This window comes from Ornithorhynchus anatinus, chromosome 17, assembly GCF_004115215.2.
Source record: "Ornithorhynchus anatinus isolate Pmale09 chromosome 17, mOrnAna1.pri.v4, whole genome shotgun sequence".
Classification (NCBI taxonomy): Eukaryota; Metazoa; Chordata; class Mammalia; order Monotremata; family Ornithorhynchidae; genus Ornithorhynchus; species Ornithorhynchus anatinus.
The window spans coordinates 4,077,959-4,093,195 of record NC_041744.1 but is presented as its reverse complement, the minus strand read 5'-3'; the positions used below and the strand labels follow the sequence as shown (position 1 = coordinate 4,093,195).

The following is a 15,237-nucleotide window of genomic DNA, read 5'->3' as shown; positions in this document are numbered from 1 at the left end:
CAGACGATGGAGCCCGCGTCTGGGAGTCGGAGAACCTGGGTTCTCATCCCAGCTCCGCCCACTGTTTGCTGAGTGACCTTGGGCAAGTCACTTAACACCTCTGTACTTCAGTTCATCTGCAAAATGGGGATTAAATACCTGTTCTCCCTCCTACTTAGACTCTGACCCCCTTGCGGGATAGGGACTGTGTCTGACCTAACTAACTTATAATAATAATGATGATGATGGCATTTGTTAAGCGTTTATTACGTGCCAAGCACTGTTCTAAGTGCTGGGGTAGATAAAAGATAAGCAGGTTGTCCCACGGGGAGCTCACAGTCTTAATTCCCATTTTATTGATGAGGTAACTGAGGCACAGAGAAGTTAAGTGGCTTGCCCAAGGTCACAGAGCAGACAAATGGCAGACCTGGGTTTAGAACCCGCATCCTCTGGCTTCCAAGCCCGTGCTCTTTCCACAGAGCCACGCCGCTTCTCATGCGGCAGCGCTTAGAACAATGTTCGACACATTTTTTAGTGCTTAATGAACACTACAAATAAATAAAAAGCCCACTGCCAGGAACAAGAAACCACATACGAAAGGGAGTAACGAAGGAAATCTCCAAGTAGCCCCCCAAAAAACCAGGCATCTGGGGCAAAAAAAGGTCTTTTAATTTTCACTCTGACCAGAACAATGAAACTGCAGTATCTTAAAAGACCCCTCTCAGGGTCGCGCCAGGAGAGTTTCCTGTCCTCTACCAGTCTCGACTACGTGGAGGGAGAGTCAGGCAGAGGCCTACCCAATCCATTCCTAGCTCGGGCAGTAGCTAGCGAGTGGAAGGCCATCTGCTACAAGTCAAAACTCACCCACGCTAGGCGGCAGCGGCACGGGAGAGAGTCGAGGGCAGAGACCCGACTTTACTACGCGGCGATGGTAAACCACTTCCAGATTTTTACCAAGAAAACTACGTGGATCCACTACCAGAAGGATCGCAGACGGAGAGCGGGGCGTCCTGGGATCGGAAACGCATCGGAAACGACTCGCCGGCGTGAAACGAGACCTTAAGAGAAGCAAGTCGCAATCCGCCCGCAGGCCGTAAGTAAGACCAATCCTTCCCTCGTTCAAACCTGTGAGGGCAGAACGGCACTTGAGGCTGCCGTTGGTTTCCATTTCCTCGTCGATTAAATCCAGCCTCTAATCACCTCCTGGGCCAACGGCGGTTCCGTGGCGCCTCAGGCTGACGGCTCCCCGAATCTCCCGGGGAGCGGCCAGAGGCCGCGGGATGGACGCCTGCCCGAGGGAGTCTGAGTCCCTGAGGAAGATCCCACGACACGCTGGTTTCCCAGTGGAAGCTGGCTTGTTCCTGTCATCTGCCATGTTGTTCATCGTTTATCATAACTTCGACGTCTCCCCTCGACCCAGGGAGAGGGAGAGAGATGGGGGACCCGCCTAGCAATAACCGTGGTATTTGCTAAGCGTTTATTAGGAGCCGAGCTCTGTATTAAGCACTAGAGGCAAGATAATCGGGTCAGACACAGTAGAACTACCGTTCCCATTATCTATCCCAACAGACAATAAAGAAACTGAAGTGAGAGGGAACAGGAGAAGCAGCGAGGCCCAGTGGACAGAGCCCGGGCCTGCAAGTCAGAAGGATCTGGGTTCAAATCCCACCTCTGCCACCTGTCTGCTGTGTGACCTTGGGCAAGTCACTTCGCCGCCCTGTGCCTCAGTTACTTCACCTGTAAAATAGGGATTAAGAGAGTGGGCCCCATGTGGCTCGTGAACCGTGCCTACCCCGATCAGGTTGCATCTACCCTAGCGCTTAGTACAGTTCCTGGCACAGAGTAAGCTCTTAAGAAATACCGCTTAAGAAACGTCTAAGAGGCTTAACCTTAAATAAATTCAGAAACTACGTGATGGACAGCAAATGGTAGCCTGCTCCCCGAGGAAAACCACGTCTCCACTGCTGGGTTCCCTCCCGAAATCATGTCGGGAGGACCATCTGTTCCTACCCTTCCGAGCTGTTTATAATAACTTAATCTGTCAAGACAAATATGTTCGCATAAAGCTGATAACATATGTTTTCTCTCTGCCGATGATAAAGGAGGTTTTAATAGATTCTGAGCTGGGTCCCTCGCCGTCTGAGATCTGCTTTCGGAGGCAAAAACGGTGAAACGTGTCGCTCAAGGGAAAGGCGTAGCTGGAAGGCACGACCTAGTGGATAGAGCCTGGGCCTGGGAGTCGGAAGGACCCGGGTTCTAGTCCCGGTTCCACCACTCGTCTGGTGTGTGACCCTGGGCGGATCACTTCACTTCTCTATGCCTCAGATACCCCTTATGTAAAATGGGGGTCAAGTCCGTGAGCCCCACGTGGGAATGTGGGAATGTGTCTGATCTGATTCGCTTTTATCTACCCCAGCGATCGGTCCAGTGCCTGGCACATCGTAAGCACTTAATAAATACCATAAAAAAAAAAAATAGGATGCCTGAGGTGCACTGAAGAGAGAAAACCAAGAGGGATTCTGCCTCCCTTGGAGAGAAGCAGCTGTTTGCCTCTGGACCCACTGCTTTGTTGTCAATCAAGCTATTCCCAAAGCTCCCGGACCATCAAACGGGTAGTAATTGTGATATCTGTTAAATATCTGCTATGCATCAAGTACTGGACTAAGCGCCGGGGCGGATACGAGATCATCAGGTCTTATGTGGGGCTCACGGTCTAAGTAGGAGGGGGAACAGGTATTGAATCCCCATTTTGCAGAAGAGGGAACTGAAGCCCAGAGAAGTGAAGTGTTTGACCCACGGTCACAAAGCAGGCAGGTGATGGAGCCGGGATTAGAACCCAGCCCCTCTCTCTCCCTAGCCTGGGCTCCCTTCATTAGGCCAAGCTGTTTCTCCCTCTCTGCTTTAGTACAGTGCTTTGCACTCCATATACAGCCAACAATCACTCTTGACCGATCGAGCCCAATACAGAGTCATTTTTTTAACTGTCAGTCTTATTTATTGAGCGCTCACTGTGTGCAGACTACTGCACTAAGCGCTTGGGAGAGTACACTATAACAATATAACAGACACATTCACTGCCCAACCTCCGGCTTATCTCTTGGACGCAGAAAACCGGTCGGGATTGAACGGCAGCAAGAGAAGAGCTTGTGAAACGGCTGATGTGGAAATGCACCAAGTTGAACTCAGGATTCCTCACCGACAGGGTGAGGGCCGAATAGCACACTGTAACCGGTCGGTGTCGGTATATCGGAGTAACAAACAAGGTCACCAGTGGGCTGGCGTGAAAACAGGTTTTCGAAAATACAGCGGGCTCAAGCCGGGTGCCTGTGAACCAATGAATCCCGGATTCTCAGAGGTCTTCAGGAAAGTCGATACCAAACAATGGCCAGATTTTAGGTCTCTGCTTCTAAAATTTGGGGAAGGCAGCAGGGCCTTTTCAGGAAAACGCAAGGGACCCACATGAGGGGGTCACAGTCTTAATTCCCATTTTACAGATGAGGAAACTGAGGCACAGAGAAGTCAAGTGACTTGCCCAAGGTCACAGGCTTCCTTACCATAACTCCTTAAAAATGGGTTGCCCGTTTGATTCAACGTCTGACCCCTCACTTCCCCAGTGAAAAAAAGAAATCACCACAGCCCAAAACGACCCGTGGGAACCGACTCAGATTAGAGATTGACCCTGGCATTACAATTCTCCTGGGAATAAATTCAAAGAAAAAGAGTCGTAAAGCGCAGACTCCACCAACTCACGTTGTTTCTCCTGAAGAAGGCTGGAAGTACAAAACGCAGGCTCTTCTCCTGAAAAAGCGAAAGAAACTTTGTTACGCCGGTGTTCGGCTCTTTCTGATTAGCGTGGGCAATCTGCGAAGCAGGTGCAGCCGAAATCATCATAATAAATAATGATATCTGTTAAACCCTTTTTAGGCAGTATTTGGACACAGTCCATTTCCATGCGGGGCTCAGGTGGAGGGCTTTCCAAGGCCAGAGGCGGGACGTGGGCGAGACTGACGACCTCGTGGTGCAGCGAGTAGATTGGCATTAGAGGAGTGCAGCGTGTGGTCGGGGTTTTATAGTAGGAGAGTAGCGAGGTGAATTAGTAGTTGGAGAGTGGGTGTGAAATTGCCCCTGAACCGTTTCACTCTCACTTGAGGTGAGTGTAAAACAGCTGTAGGGTTTATCTAGATTTAGATGAGTCCATTGTGGTGAGAAGGGCAGTCTTCAGAATCAACTTGTTCCCCATTGCGCCAGCACCACAGACCTAACCACACCTGCCATAATAATACCAGCGATAATGGCATCTGTTCAGCGCTTACTACGTATCAGGCACTGAACTACGAGCTGGGGTGGACACAAGCAAATTGGGTTGGACACCGTCCTTGTCCCGCTGGGGGCTCACAGTCTTCATCCCCATTTTATAGATGAGGTAACTGAGGCACAGAGAAGTGAAGTGGCTTACTCAAGGCCACGCAGAAGAAGTGGCGGAGCCGGGATTAGAACCCATGACCTTCTGACTCCCAAGCCTGTGCTCTATCCACTGTGCCATGCCGCTCCTCGAGGACCCGGGCGTGGGGTTGGCCAGACAATCCTCAGCAACTGCCAAGAGGACCGACGGGTTTGGAGGAGGGATATAAAGGGATATTAAGGGAAGCAGCGTGGCTCAGTGGAAAGAGCCCGGGCTTCGGGGTCAGAGGTCATGGGTTCGACTCCCGGCTCTGCCACTTGTCAGCTGTGTGACTGTGGGCGAGTCTCTTCACTTCTCTGGGCCTCAGTTACCTCATCTGTAAAATGGGGATTAACTGTGAGCCTCGCGTGGGATGACCTGATTCCCCTGTATCCACCCCAGCGCTTAGAACAGTGCTCTGCACATCGTAAGCGCTTAACAAACACCAGCATTATTATTATATCAGCTTCCTCTAGTTCCGCCCGCCGCTTTTCTTTTTTTTTAGGTATTTAAGTGCTGATTATGTGCCAGATACTATACTAAGTGCTGGGGTAGATACTAGGTCATCAGGTTGGACACAGTCCCTGTCCCACATTTTACAGATGAGGTACCTGAAGCACAGAGATGTTAAGCAACTTGCCCTAGGTCACAGAGCAGACAGGTGGCTGGGGTCTTTTCCGAGGAAAGAGAGGCAAGGAAGGAACAGAAGGGCGGTGCGGCCTAGCGGAAAGAGCACAGACCTGGGGGTTGGCAGACCCGGGTACTAATCTCGGATGCACCGCTTGTCTGCTGAGTGACCTTGGGCAAATGGTGACTTCTCAATGCCTCAGTTGCCTCATCTATAAAATGGGGAGTGAATACCTTCATTCATTCAATCATATTTTTGAGCGCTTACTGTGTGCAGAACACCGTACTAAGCATTTGGGAGAGCACAGCAGAACAATCAACAGACACATTCCCCGCTCGAAACCGTTCTCCCTGTTACTTGGATTCTGAGCCTCATGTAAGGTAGAGACTTTGTCCCACCTGATTGATTGGAATCTGCCCCAGCGTTTAGAACAGTGCTCAGCCCATGGTAAAGGGTTAACCAATACCATAAAAAAAAAAAAAGGAGCTCCACTGGTGTAAATGGGCAGACAGCAGGAATGAGGTTTCATCTCGAGCTGCAGAGCTCGGAAAAGGAAATCTGTTGTTTATAGCCACCATCTGAGAACCTCCGGAATGCTTCTGCTCATTAAACGGCTCGTCTTCCTGCCGCCCCTGTTCGCTCTACCCAGCCAGATAGGCTATTTGCTGTGATTCACGTCATTAAGCAATGACAGATGCTACTGCAATAAAATTATTAGCAGCATAAACTTTGCAATCTGATCATCTCGATACGAACCACGTCTAATTGTTCCGCCGCCCCCAAGAACAGCGTCTCACCTCTCCTTAAAACCACGTAACCCTGACTAGAAGAGAAACGGCCTTCTTCAGACGAAGTCCCGTGGGGAAGACCCTGGTTTGGAGAGTTGGGGGTACGGGGAGAGGGGAAGGGGGCGGCGGAGGATTGCACGATGACAAAACGGCGTGAAACTTTCGTGGAACAACGAGGGACGGGAATAAAAGCTCGGGCATTCGAAAGCTGAATCGAGGGCTCGCTCACATGGGTTAGAGGAATCTGAAAGTGACTCTTTCTTCTCAGAAGGTCTCGGGGGTCTCGGCTGTCTCCCCACGCCGGAGGGGGCGGGAGCAAAATTTCAGCAAGGCTGAGTCAATCTTGACCTTCCAGACGCTCCATCAAGGGAGCTCTGGGGACCAAAAAAACCCCAAAAAACTCACCCCAGCTTAATTCAGGCCATTCATCCTAGGGAGGACCAGTGCAATCTCCCACAGGGAAAGGGTTCTGGAGACTGGAGAAGTAGTGTGGCTTAACGGATAGAGCATGGGCTTGGGAGTCAGAAGAACCTGGGTTCTACTCTCGGGCTCCAGCCCATGTCTTTTGGGTGACCTTGGACAAGTCACATCCCTTCTCTGGGCCTCAGTTACCTCATCTGTAAAATGAGGGGTAAGAGTGTGAGCCCCTTGGGGGACAGGGACTAAATCTAACCTGATTAACTTGGATCTACCCCAGCGTTTAGAATAGCGCTTGGGCACATAGTAAGCACTTAACAAGTACCATTATGATTATTATCATCCTCTTCCTTCAGAACAAAAAGTTCCAACTAAACCAAGGGCAGCATTCTGGATATGCCATCCCTCTCTGAACCCCAGGTGATTCTTTCACCCACTTCTAAAATCCCCAGGGCCCCTTGATTCAGAGTATCGGGGTGAATGACAACCCCTCCCCCCAATACCCATCAAGAGGCTCTTTCCTCTCCCTGAACTACACACCCTTTACAGAGGAAGGAACAACCTGACTCCTTGGGCAGAGAGGAAGACCACTGTGAACTTTCAAAATGGAATTATTCTGCTTTTACGTGAAGAACTCCCAGTTTTCCTTCACCACCCCTCCATAATGGCCAGATGGAATCAGAAACATCTAACCAGAACCTCACGAGAGTGGAAACAAAATAAATGTCTTAACTCTCTTGGGGCGTCTTTTGGCACATCGATCAATCAACGGTATTGATTGAGCATTTACTGTGAGCAGAGCACTGTCCTAAGTGCCTGGACGAATACGATATCACAGAGTTGGTAGACACATTCCCTGCCCACAACGAGCTTACAGTCTAGAGGGGGGAACAGACATTAATATAAATACATAAATTATGGCTATGTACCTAAGTGCTGTGGGGCTGAGGGTAGTTCTTCCCTCCTCTCCCTGCACGACAGCACTTATGTATATATGTATATATCCATAATTTTATTTATATTGATTCCTGTTTACTTGTATTTATGTCTGTCTCGCCCCGCCCCACCCCGCTCCCAGACTGTGAGTTAAGTGTGGCAGGGATTATCTCTACTGCAGTACTGTACAATGCTCCGCACACAGTAAGCGCTCAATAAATACGACTGAATGAATTAAGTGACTAAAGGGTGAAAATCCAAGGGTAGGGGTGACACCAAAGGGAGCAGGAGAAGAGGAAAGGAGAGCTTAGTCAGGGAAGGCCTTCGAGGGAAACTTGAATATGTTCATATGTACATTTTTTTCTGCCCATTTGCGAACTTTTATAGCCGCATATTTATCAGTACATTTAGGTGTGTTTATCCTGCTTTTTTCCTTCTTCTTACTCCTGCTTTCACTATCCTAAAGACGTCTTCTGTGTCTGCCTCCCCTATTATTATACTCTGTTGCTTTTCCCACCTGTAATTTATTTATGTCTCCCTCACTAGACTGTAAGCTCCTTGAGGGCAGGGATCGTGCTCTATTGCATTCCCCCAAGTGCTCAGTACAGTGCTCTTCTGCACACTAAGTCCTTAATAATACCATTGATTGATTGATGGCTTATTATATTGTTAGCTCCTTGAGGGCAGGAGTTGTGTCTTCTGACTGCAGTGTTCTCTCCCAAGTGCTTAGTGCAGGGTCTAGCGCTCAATCCAATATCTCTAAAGGAATTCATCTTGGGCAGAGAACATATGTACCATCTCTGTCATATTGAGCTCTGCACAGAGTAAGTGCTCAATACTTGCCGTCGACTGACTGATTAATGGATGGATTGAGCCGGATACTCCACCGCAATGAGATATTTTATTCCAGAAGACACAAGCCCTGGCTGCTTTCTGCCTTTTGAAATTGATGAAAAGTTCTTCATTCCAGCGATTAATTTGTTATCTTATTTTTCTGTTTGCCTTTATGTCAAACTCCCTCAAAACCACTTACTTCATTCATTTGACCCTGGTGAGCGTTATTCCCTAACAGGGCAATGGAAAACACGAGTATTTCTTGTCTATAGGTGACGAATGTGTAGAGAAAAAGCCCTCGGGATTTTGTTTTTGGGACGTTCCAGAAAACGAATTTGCTTCAGTGACCTGATCTTAAAGTGGGTGCTTGTAAATGCATAAACGTTAAAAAGACGGATCGTCGCTTTAGCACTGTGATCTTGGTTTCTCATTTAAATCATAAAACAGTCCTTGGCAGCTTTAAAGTAACTAGGTCGAAATCCCCATCTTGGATAGGGTGGGGAGAGGAAGGGAGAGGAATCTGGGGAGACAGGAGAGGGGCAGTCGTGATATTACCGGGAGCCACGGTGGAGGGGAGAGAGTTGGGGTTCAGAAAGGCTGGGGTGGGAGTGACGAGAGGCGGACTTCTAGAAGGCAAACTCGTTGTGGGCACGGAACGCATCCACCAACTCTGCCACACCATACTCTCCCAAGTGCTTAGAACAGTGCTCTGCACACAATAAGTGCTCAATAAATACGACGGATCGATTAGTTGATTCTTGCCTCTCATCTCCACAGCACGATTTCCTCTGATGTGGGGTTCTCCGTGACCCTGGAAGTTAATTGGGCCAAATCTTCTCTGATTACCAGACCACAATCATACTGTGTTCACTTGACACACAATTCTTTTGTGTATGTGTGGTATTGGTTAAATGCTCACTATGCGCTAGGTGCTGTGCTAAGCGCTTGGGTAGATACACGTTAGGTTGGATGCAGAACCTGTCTCGTATGGTTCTTACGGTCTTAATCCCCATTTTACAGAGGTAACTGAGGTCCTGAGAAGAGAAGTGACCTGCCCAAGGTCACAGAGCAGACAAAGGCAGAGTCAGAATTAGAACCCAGATCCTTCTGATTTTGAGGCCCATGCCTTATCTGCTAGGCCATGCTGCTGCTGATGATATTCCCCTGGGGGGGTCCGGTCTACTAAAGCAAGGACCTGCCCAGGGGGTCCTTGAGAATTCAGAGCAAAGATTTTGGGAAGGTTGTGATCGCTCTGTGGGATCCAAAGACCCCTCTAGAGAGAGGGGGTCCCCCCCAGCCTCATTTCACTCTTTTCTCCAACAGTTTGGCCCTCAATTCTCAATCAGCTGGTGCCACTTAAGGAGCGCCTACTGAGTGCACGACGCTGGATTGAGCACTTTGGAGAGGATGACAGCAGCAAACTCCCGGCGGGAAGAGACAGAAATTATTTCAGACAGTGGAAGCCTGAGTAAGTACAAGTAGAAAGCAGAAAGCAGGAAGAAGTGTTAACTCATCCAGATGAAACAGCTGAGCCAATAAATGAAAGTGGAGATAGAGAGATGATATATATCTGAAAACGCATATTTACACCCAACTGCTGAATAACGTACAAAAATTGGGGTCTGGGAAGCCTGGTTTTTTGTTGGGTTGTTTTTGGATGTGTGTGTTTTTAATGATATTTGTTAACTGCCATGTGCCGGGCATTGCACAAAGCAATGGGGTAGTGACTAGTTATTCATGTTGGACATAGTTTCTGTCTTATTTAGGGCTCACAGTATTAATCCCCATTTTACAGAGGAGGTGACTGAGGCCCAGAGAAGTGACTTGCTCAAGATTGCCCAGCAGACAAGTGGTAGATTCAGGATTAGAATCCGGGTCATCTGACTCCCAGGCCCGTACGCTTTCTACTAGGTCACACTGCTTCTCGGTGAGTTCCTTAGCCTGGGTGAGACCCCGAGGTAAATCTGAGCTGCTCCTGATGTAGGGTAGAGTAGACGTGTCCTGTAGGAGATATGTGTGTTTTCTGGTGAAGAGCTCATCGGGAAAACAACTGGGAAATAGTGAATTTGCTAGGCATGAGTTCAACTACCATCTCTATGCTGATGATTCCCAAGTCTACATCTCCAGCCCTGTTCTCTCTCCTTTTTTGCAATCTCATATTTCCTCCTGTTTTCGGGATCCTCTCTACTTGGATGTCCTGCCAATACTTCAAACTTAACATGTCCAAAACATAACTCCTCATCTTCCCACGCAAACTCTGTCCTCCCCCTGACTTTCCTATCACAGTAGACAGCACCACCATCCTTCCTGTCTCGGAAGCCCATAACCTCAGCATTATCCTCGATTCATCTCGCTTTCAACCCACATATTTAATATATCACCAAATCCTGTTGGTTCAACCTCCACAACACAGCTAAAATCCTCCCTTTCCTCTCTATCCAAACTGCTACTCCACTGATGCAAACACTTACCACCCCCCCAGCTTTGACTACTGCAGTCTCCCCACCGAATTACCTGCCTCTGGTCTCTCCCTACTCCAGTCCATACTTCACTCTGTTTCCCAAGGTCATTTTTCTTCAAAAACATTCCATCCATGTTTCCCCACTCCCCAAGAACGCCCACTGCTTGCCTATCCACTCTGTATCAAACGGAAATTCCTTACCATTGGCTTAAAGCACTCAATCACCTTCCCTCGTCTAGTTTACCTTTCTGATTTCTTTCTACAACCCAACAGGCTCCCTTCACTCCTCTAACGCCAACCTACTCACCGAACCTCATTCTGGTCTCTCTTGCCCCCGCCCTCTCACCCATATCCTGGCTCTAGCCTCGACCTCCCCCTTCACATCCAAGAGACCATCCCTCTCCCCACCTTCAAGACCTTTTTAAGATCACATCTCCTCCAGGAAGCCTTCCTTGACTAAGCCCTCATTTCCCCCGCACCGCCTCCCTTCTGCATCACCCCGACACCTGGATCTGTACCTTATAAGCACTTGATATTCACCCCACCCTCAGCCCCACAACACTTATGTACCTATCCCTAATTTATTTTAATGTCCGTCTCCCCCTGTAGACTGTAAAGCTCCTTGTGGACAGGCGACACGCCTGCCAACTCTGTTATATTGACCTCTCCCAAGCTTCAATACAGTGTTTCAGCATAAGCGCTCTAGAATTGTGATCTATTGATTGATTCTGCCTTTTTAAATAACTGCACGTCAGAAGGGAAGGCATCGTGATCTTTTGTATGAAGGGGAGGTCATTTTTCAAACATGAAATTATTCACCAGGCTGTCTAGAATTTTGGCAAGGAGAAAAAGGACTAGCCATAAATAGACAAATATTCATTTGAAAACCTGCCCCTCAAAAAACTCTAAATGTTCTCAGAAAGGGGACTATTACTTCACCGCTTCAGAATTTGTGATTTCTCTAGCTATCCATTCACATCTTGTAAACGTCATCCTTGTTCTTCAGGGCATTAGAAACCACAAACAGGGCTATCATTTCCACTCAGCACGAGGGAGGGAGGGAGTAAAAGACCCCAAAACAAGCCTAAATGAAGATATGAATGCACTCCATATAATCCCTTGGACGGTTCACCCCTCGTATCTAGGAGGATTTGACTCTCCACGGCAAATCGAGTAATTAAATAGGTGATGCCTGAGCCTCTTGTCACTGTGGACTTGCCAAAGAACCTGGTTAGCTTTCAGCGGGATTAATTTAACGGTAGGGTGTGAAGCACTGCCCAGAAAGAACGGATGTCTCTCTTTAGTAGAAGTAGGTAGAAGGCAGCTGGCTCTTGGTTGGAGCTGCCAAATTTGGTCAATTGTTCCATCCCGTGAGCCTCAGGAGGAGAGGTCAGCTGAGGTCCGGTGGGAGCGGAGGGTTAACAACAATAATAATAATGGCATCTGTTAAGTGCTTACTATGTGCCAAGCACTGTACTAGGTGCTGGGGTAGATACAAGATAATCAGGTCCCACATGGGACTCACCATTCTAATGGGGAGGGAGAACAGGTATTGAATCCGCATTTTGCCGACGAGGGAACTGAGGCCCAAAGAAGTGAAGTGACTTGTCTGCGATCACACAGCAGACAACTGGCCGAGACAGGATTAGAACCCTGGTCCTCTGGTTCTCAGGCCCGGGCACTTCCCATTATGACACGCTGCTTCACAGTGTGAGAAGCACCGGGGGAAGCTGATCCGTACTTGGTGGAGTTGACTGTATCCACCCACAAACCCAGAAAGCTGCTAACTATCAGTCACTCGGTAGTATTTACCGAGCATCTACTGGATTCAGAGCATGACAGAATTCCCGATCCCTGTGCTCAAAGAGCTTTCAGTCTAGCGGGGGAGACAGACAAGTGTGTGTAAACCTAAACCTGATCTTTTCCCTATTATCATCGCTAACTCTAATCTGATCCTAGCCCCAGTCCGAAAGGTGATGTGGATGCAAAATCCATGCTAGTTTGCCTTCCTGAGTTTGCTTGTGTTTGATTTGCATTGACGATGGCTTTAGAAATGGACAGAACAAATGCCAGGTGGGTCTTTGTAGTATCTCTGTCGGTGTTAGCTTGGGAAGCAGCGTGGCTCAGTGGAAAGAGCCCGGGCTTGGGAGTCAGAGGTCGTGGGTTCTAATCCCGGCTCTGCCACTTGTCAGCTGTGTGACTGTGGGCGAGTCACTTAACTTCTCTGTGCCTCAGTGACCTCATCTGTAAAATGGGGATTAACTGTGAGTCCCACGTGGGACAGCCTGATCACCTTGTATCCCCCAGCGCTTAGAACAGTGCTCTGCACATAGTAAGCACTTAACAAATACCAATATTATTATTATTATTATTAAAAACAAGAGTAATGGTATTTATTAGGTGACTATTCAGTGCTTCACTTGGTAGGCAAAGTGGCCTAGTGAAAAGAGCACAGGACTGGGAATCAATCAATCGGTGGTATTTACAGAGCACTTATTCATTCATTCAATAGTATTTATTGAGCGCTTACTATGTGCAGAGCACTGTACTAAGCGCTTGGAATGTACACATCGGTAACAGATGGAGACCGTCCCTGCCCTCTGACGGGCTTACGGTCTAATCGGGGGAGACGGACAGACGAGAACAATAGCAATAATTATTGTCAACAGGGAACAGTGGTAAGCGTTCGCAAGAGTCAGACCATGGTTCTAATCTCACCAAATGCCTACTGTGTAACCTTGGATAAGTCACTGGGTGTCCTATTTTTTTTATGGTATTTGTTAAGTGCTTACTATGTGCCAGGCACTCTACTGAGCACTGGGGTAGATACAAGTTAATCAGGTGGGATACAAATCCTTGTCCCACGTGGGGGAATCACAGTCTTAGTCCCCATTCTGCGATGAAGTAACTGAGGCACAGAGAAGTTCAGTGACCTGCCCGAGGTCATTCAGCAGACAAGTGGTGGGGCCGAGATTAGAAACCAGATCTTCTGACACTCGGACCTGTGCTCTTTCCACTAGGTCGCTCTGCTTCTCGGTGCCTGGGTTTCCTCTTCTGTGTCATGGGAATAAACTACCCGCTCTCCCTCCATTTTAGATTTTGAGCCTCAGTAAATCAGTCCCCCAACAGCTCCCTTATAACGCGGGCGTTACACGTCTGACTAAGCCCACATTAAGGCAAGCTTGTGCGAAACCCCGCTCCCAGCCCCACAGCATTTATGTCCGTATCTGTGATTTATTTATTTATATTAATGTCCTTCTCCCCCTCTAGACCGTCGGCTCGTTGAGGTCAGGGAATGAGTCTGTTACACTGCTCTCCAGTACTCTCCCAAGCGCTTAGTACAGCACCCGGTAAGTGCTCAGTAAATACAACTGACTATAGCGAGCGGGCTTTGGCCATCACCATGAGCAAAGGCACCTCTTCTGACACGAGTGGTGCACTATCCAGGCAGAAAGGCGTTGTCAGGAGAGAAATCCCTAAATCCAGCCCAGCGCTCGGCCAAAGTGCGTACTAAAAGCCTGCGTTATGGAAGAACTGTCTGGGCTTCTCAGACTACTTTGGCCTGCCGGCGACAAGGGCCAAGTATCTACCATCTCCGATATGTTGTCGTACTGAAGTCATTCATTCATTCTGTTATATTTACTGAGCGCTTACTGTGTGCAAAGCACTGTACTAAGTGCTTGGGAGAGTGCAGTATAACAACAAAGAGGCACATTCCCTCTCCACAACAAGCTCACAATCCAGAGAAGGAGACAGACATTAATATACATAAATAAGTTAGATATATACAGATATTCATTCCATCGTATTTATTGAGCATCTGCTGTATGCAGAGCACTGTACTAAGCGCTCGGGAGAGTACAGCACAACAATCAACAGACACATACGTGCTGTGGGGATGGGAGAGAGGGTGAATGAAGGGAGGAAGTCAGGGCGATAGAGAAGGGAGTGGGAGAAGAGGAGAGGAGGACTTAGGGAAGACTTCTCGGAGGAGATGTGCCTTCCGTAAGGCTTTGAAGTGGGGGAGAGCAATTATCTTGTAGTCTCCCAAGTTCTCGGCACAGTGCTCCACACACAGTAAGTGCTCAATTAATATCACGGATTGACTGATCAAGTGGCATCAAATCAATCAATGGGTGACATATTCACCAGCTACCTCCAACTTCAATCGGAGAGTAAAGCCCTATCAGCTCTTGTTTTGCATTATTCCGAAATGGAACAACATAATTAGCTTCATCCACAGATGCATTTCAAAATCAGTATCCCTCCAGAAGAGTCTCTTGAGTCGCCGGGCTTTGTTCACAGACTTGCAAATATCATTTTTGGCAGGCAACCAGATGGAGAGACCAGGAGAGTCAATTGGAAACGGTTCCTGTCATCGACCGTAACGGCACCAAGACGCCCGGAAGACAGGTTTCTTTCACAGGACAGATGGGAAACTGCTGGGATTCGGACAGTCCCGCCCCTGAGGTAGGGAGGGAACAAAACGAGAGCACGTGGGCTCGGGACCGGCGGTGCCTAGGGATGCCCGGAGCAGTCAGAGCCGGATCTGGGCCGACCGGTCCTAACAGCGAGTCGGCCATTTTGAAGCATCGATGGCTCAAGCTTTAATAGCTCAAGAGCTCCTAGAGTAAACAACATTCACTGCCTCCCCAAATTTTCTTGGGCTCTAAAGGAAGAGAAATCACCAAGGGGAAGACGTGGGGAGAACGTCGCCGGTTACTGATCTTGGGCGGGCGACATTTGGGTATCT

General features: G+C 48.5%; 1 protein-coding gene across 1 annotated transcript in view; it reads right to left on the bottom strand.

The window, feature by feature from the left end:
* Positions 1 to 15,237, bottom strand: part of PITPNM3 (PITPNM family member 3) — a 207,156-nt gene that overhangs the window by 101,949 nt on the left and 89,970 nt on the right. The window contains 1 exon segment of the mRNA XM_039914417.1: positions 3,730 to 3,777. Coding sequence (XP_039770351.1) covers positions 3,730 to 3,777 — 48 coding nt within the window.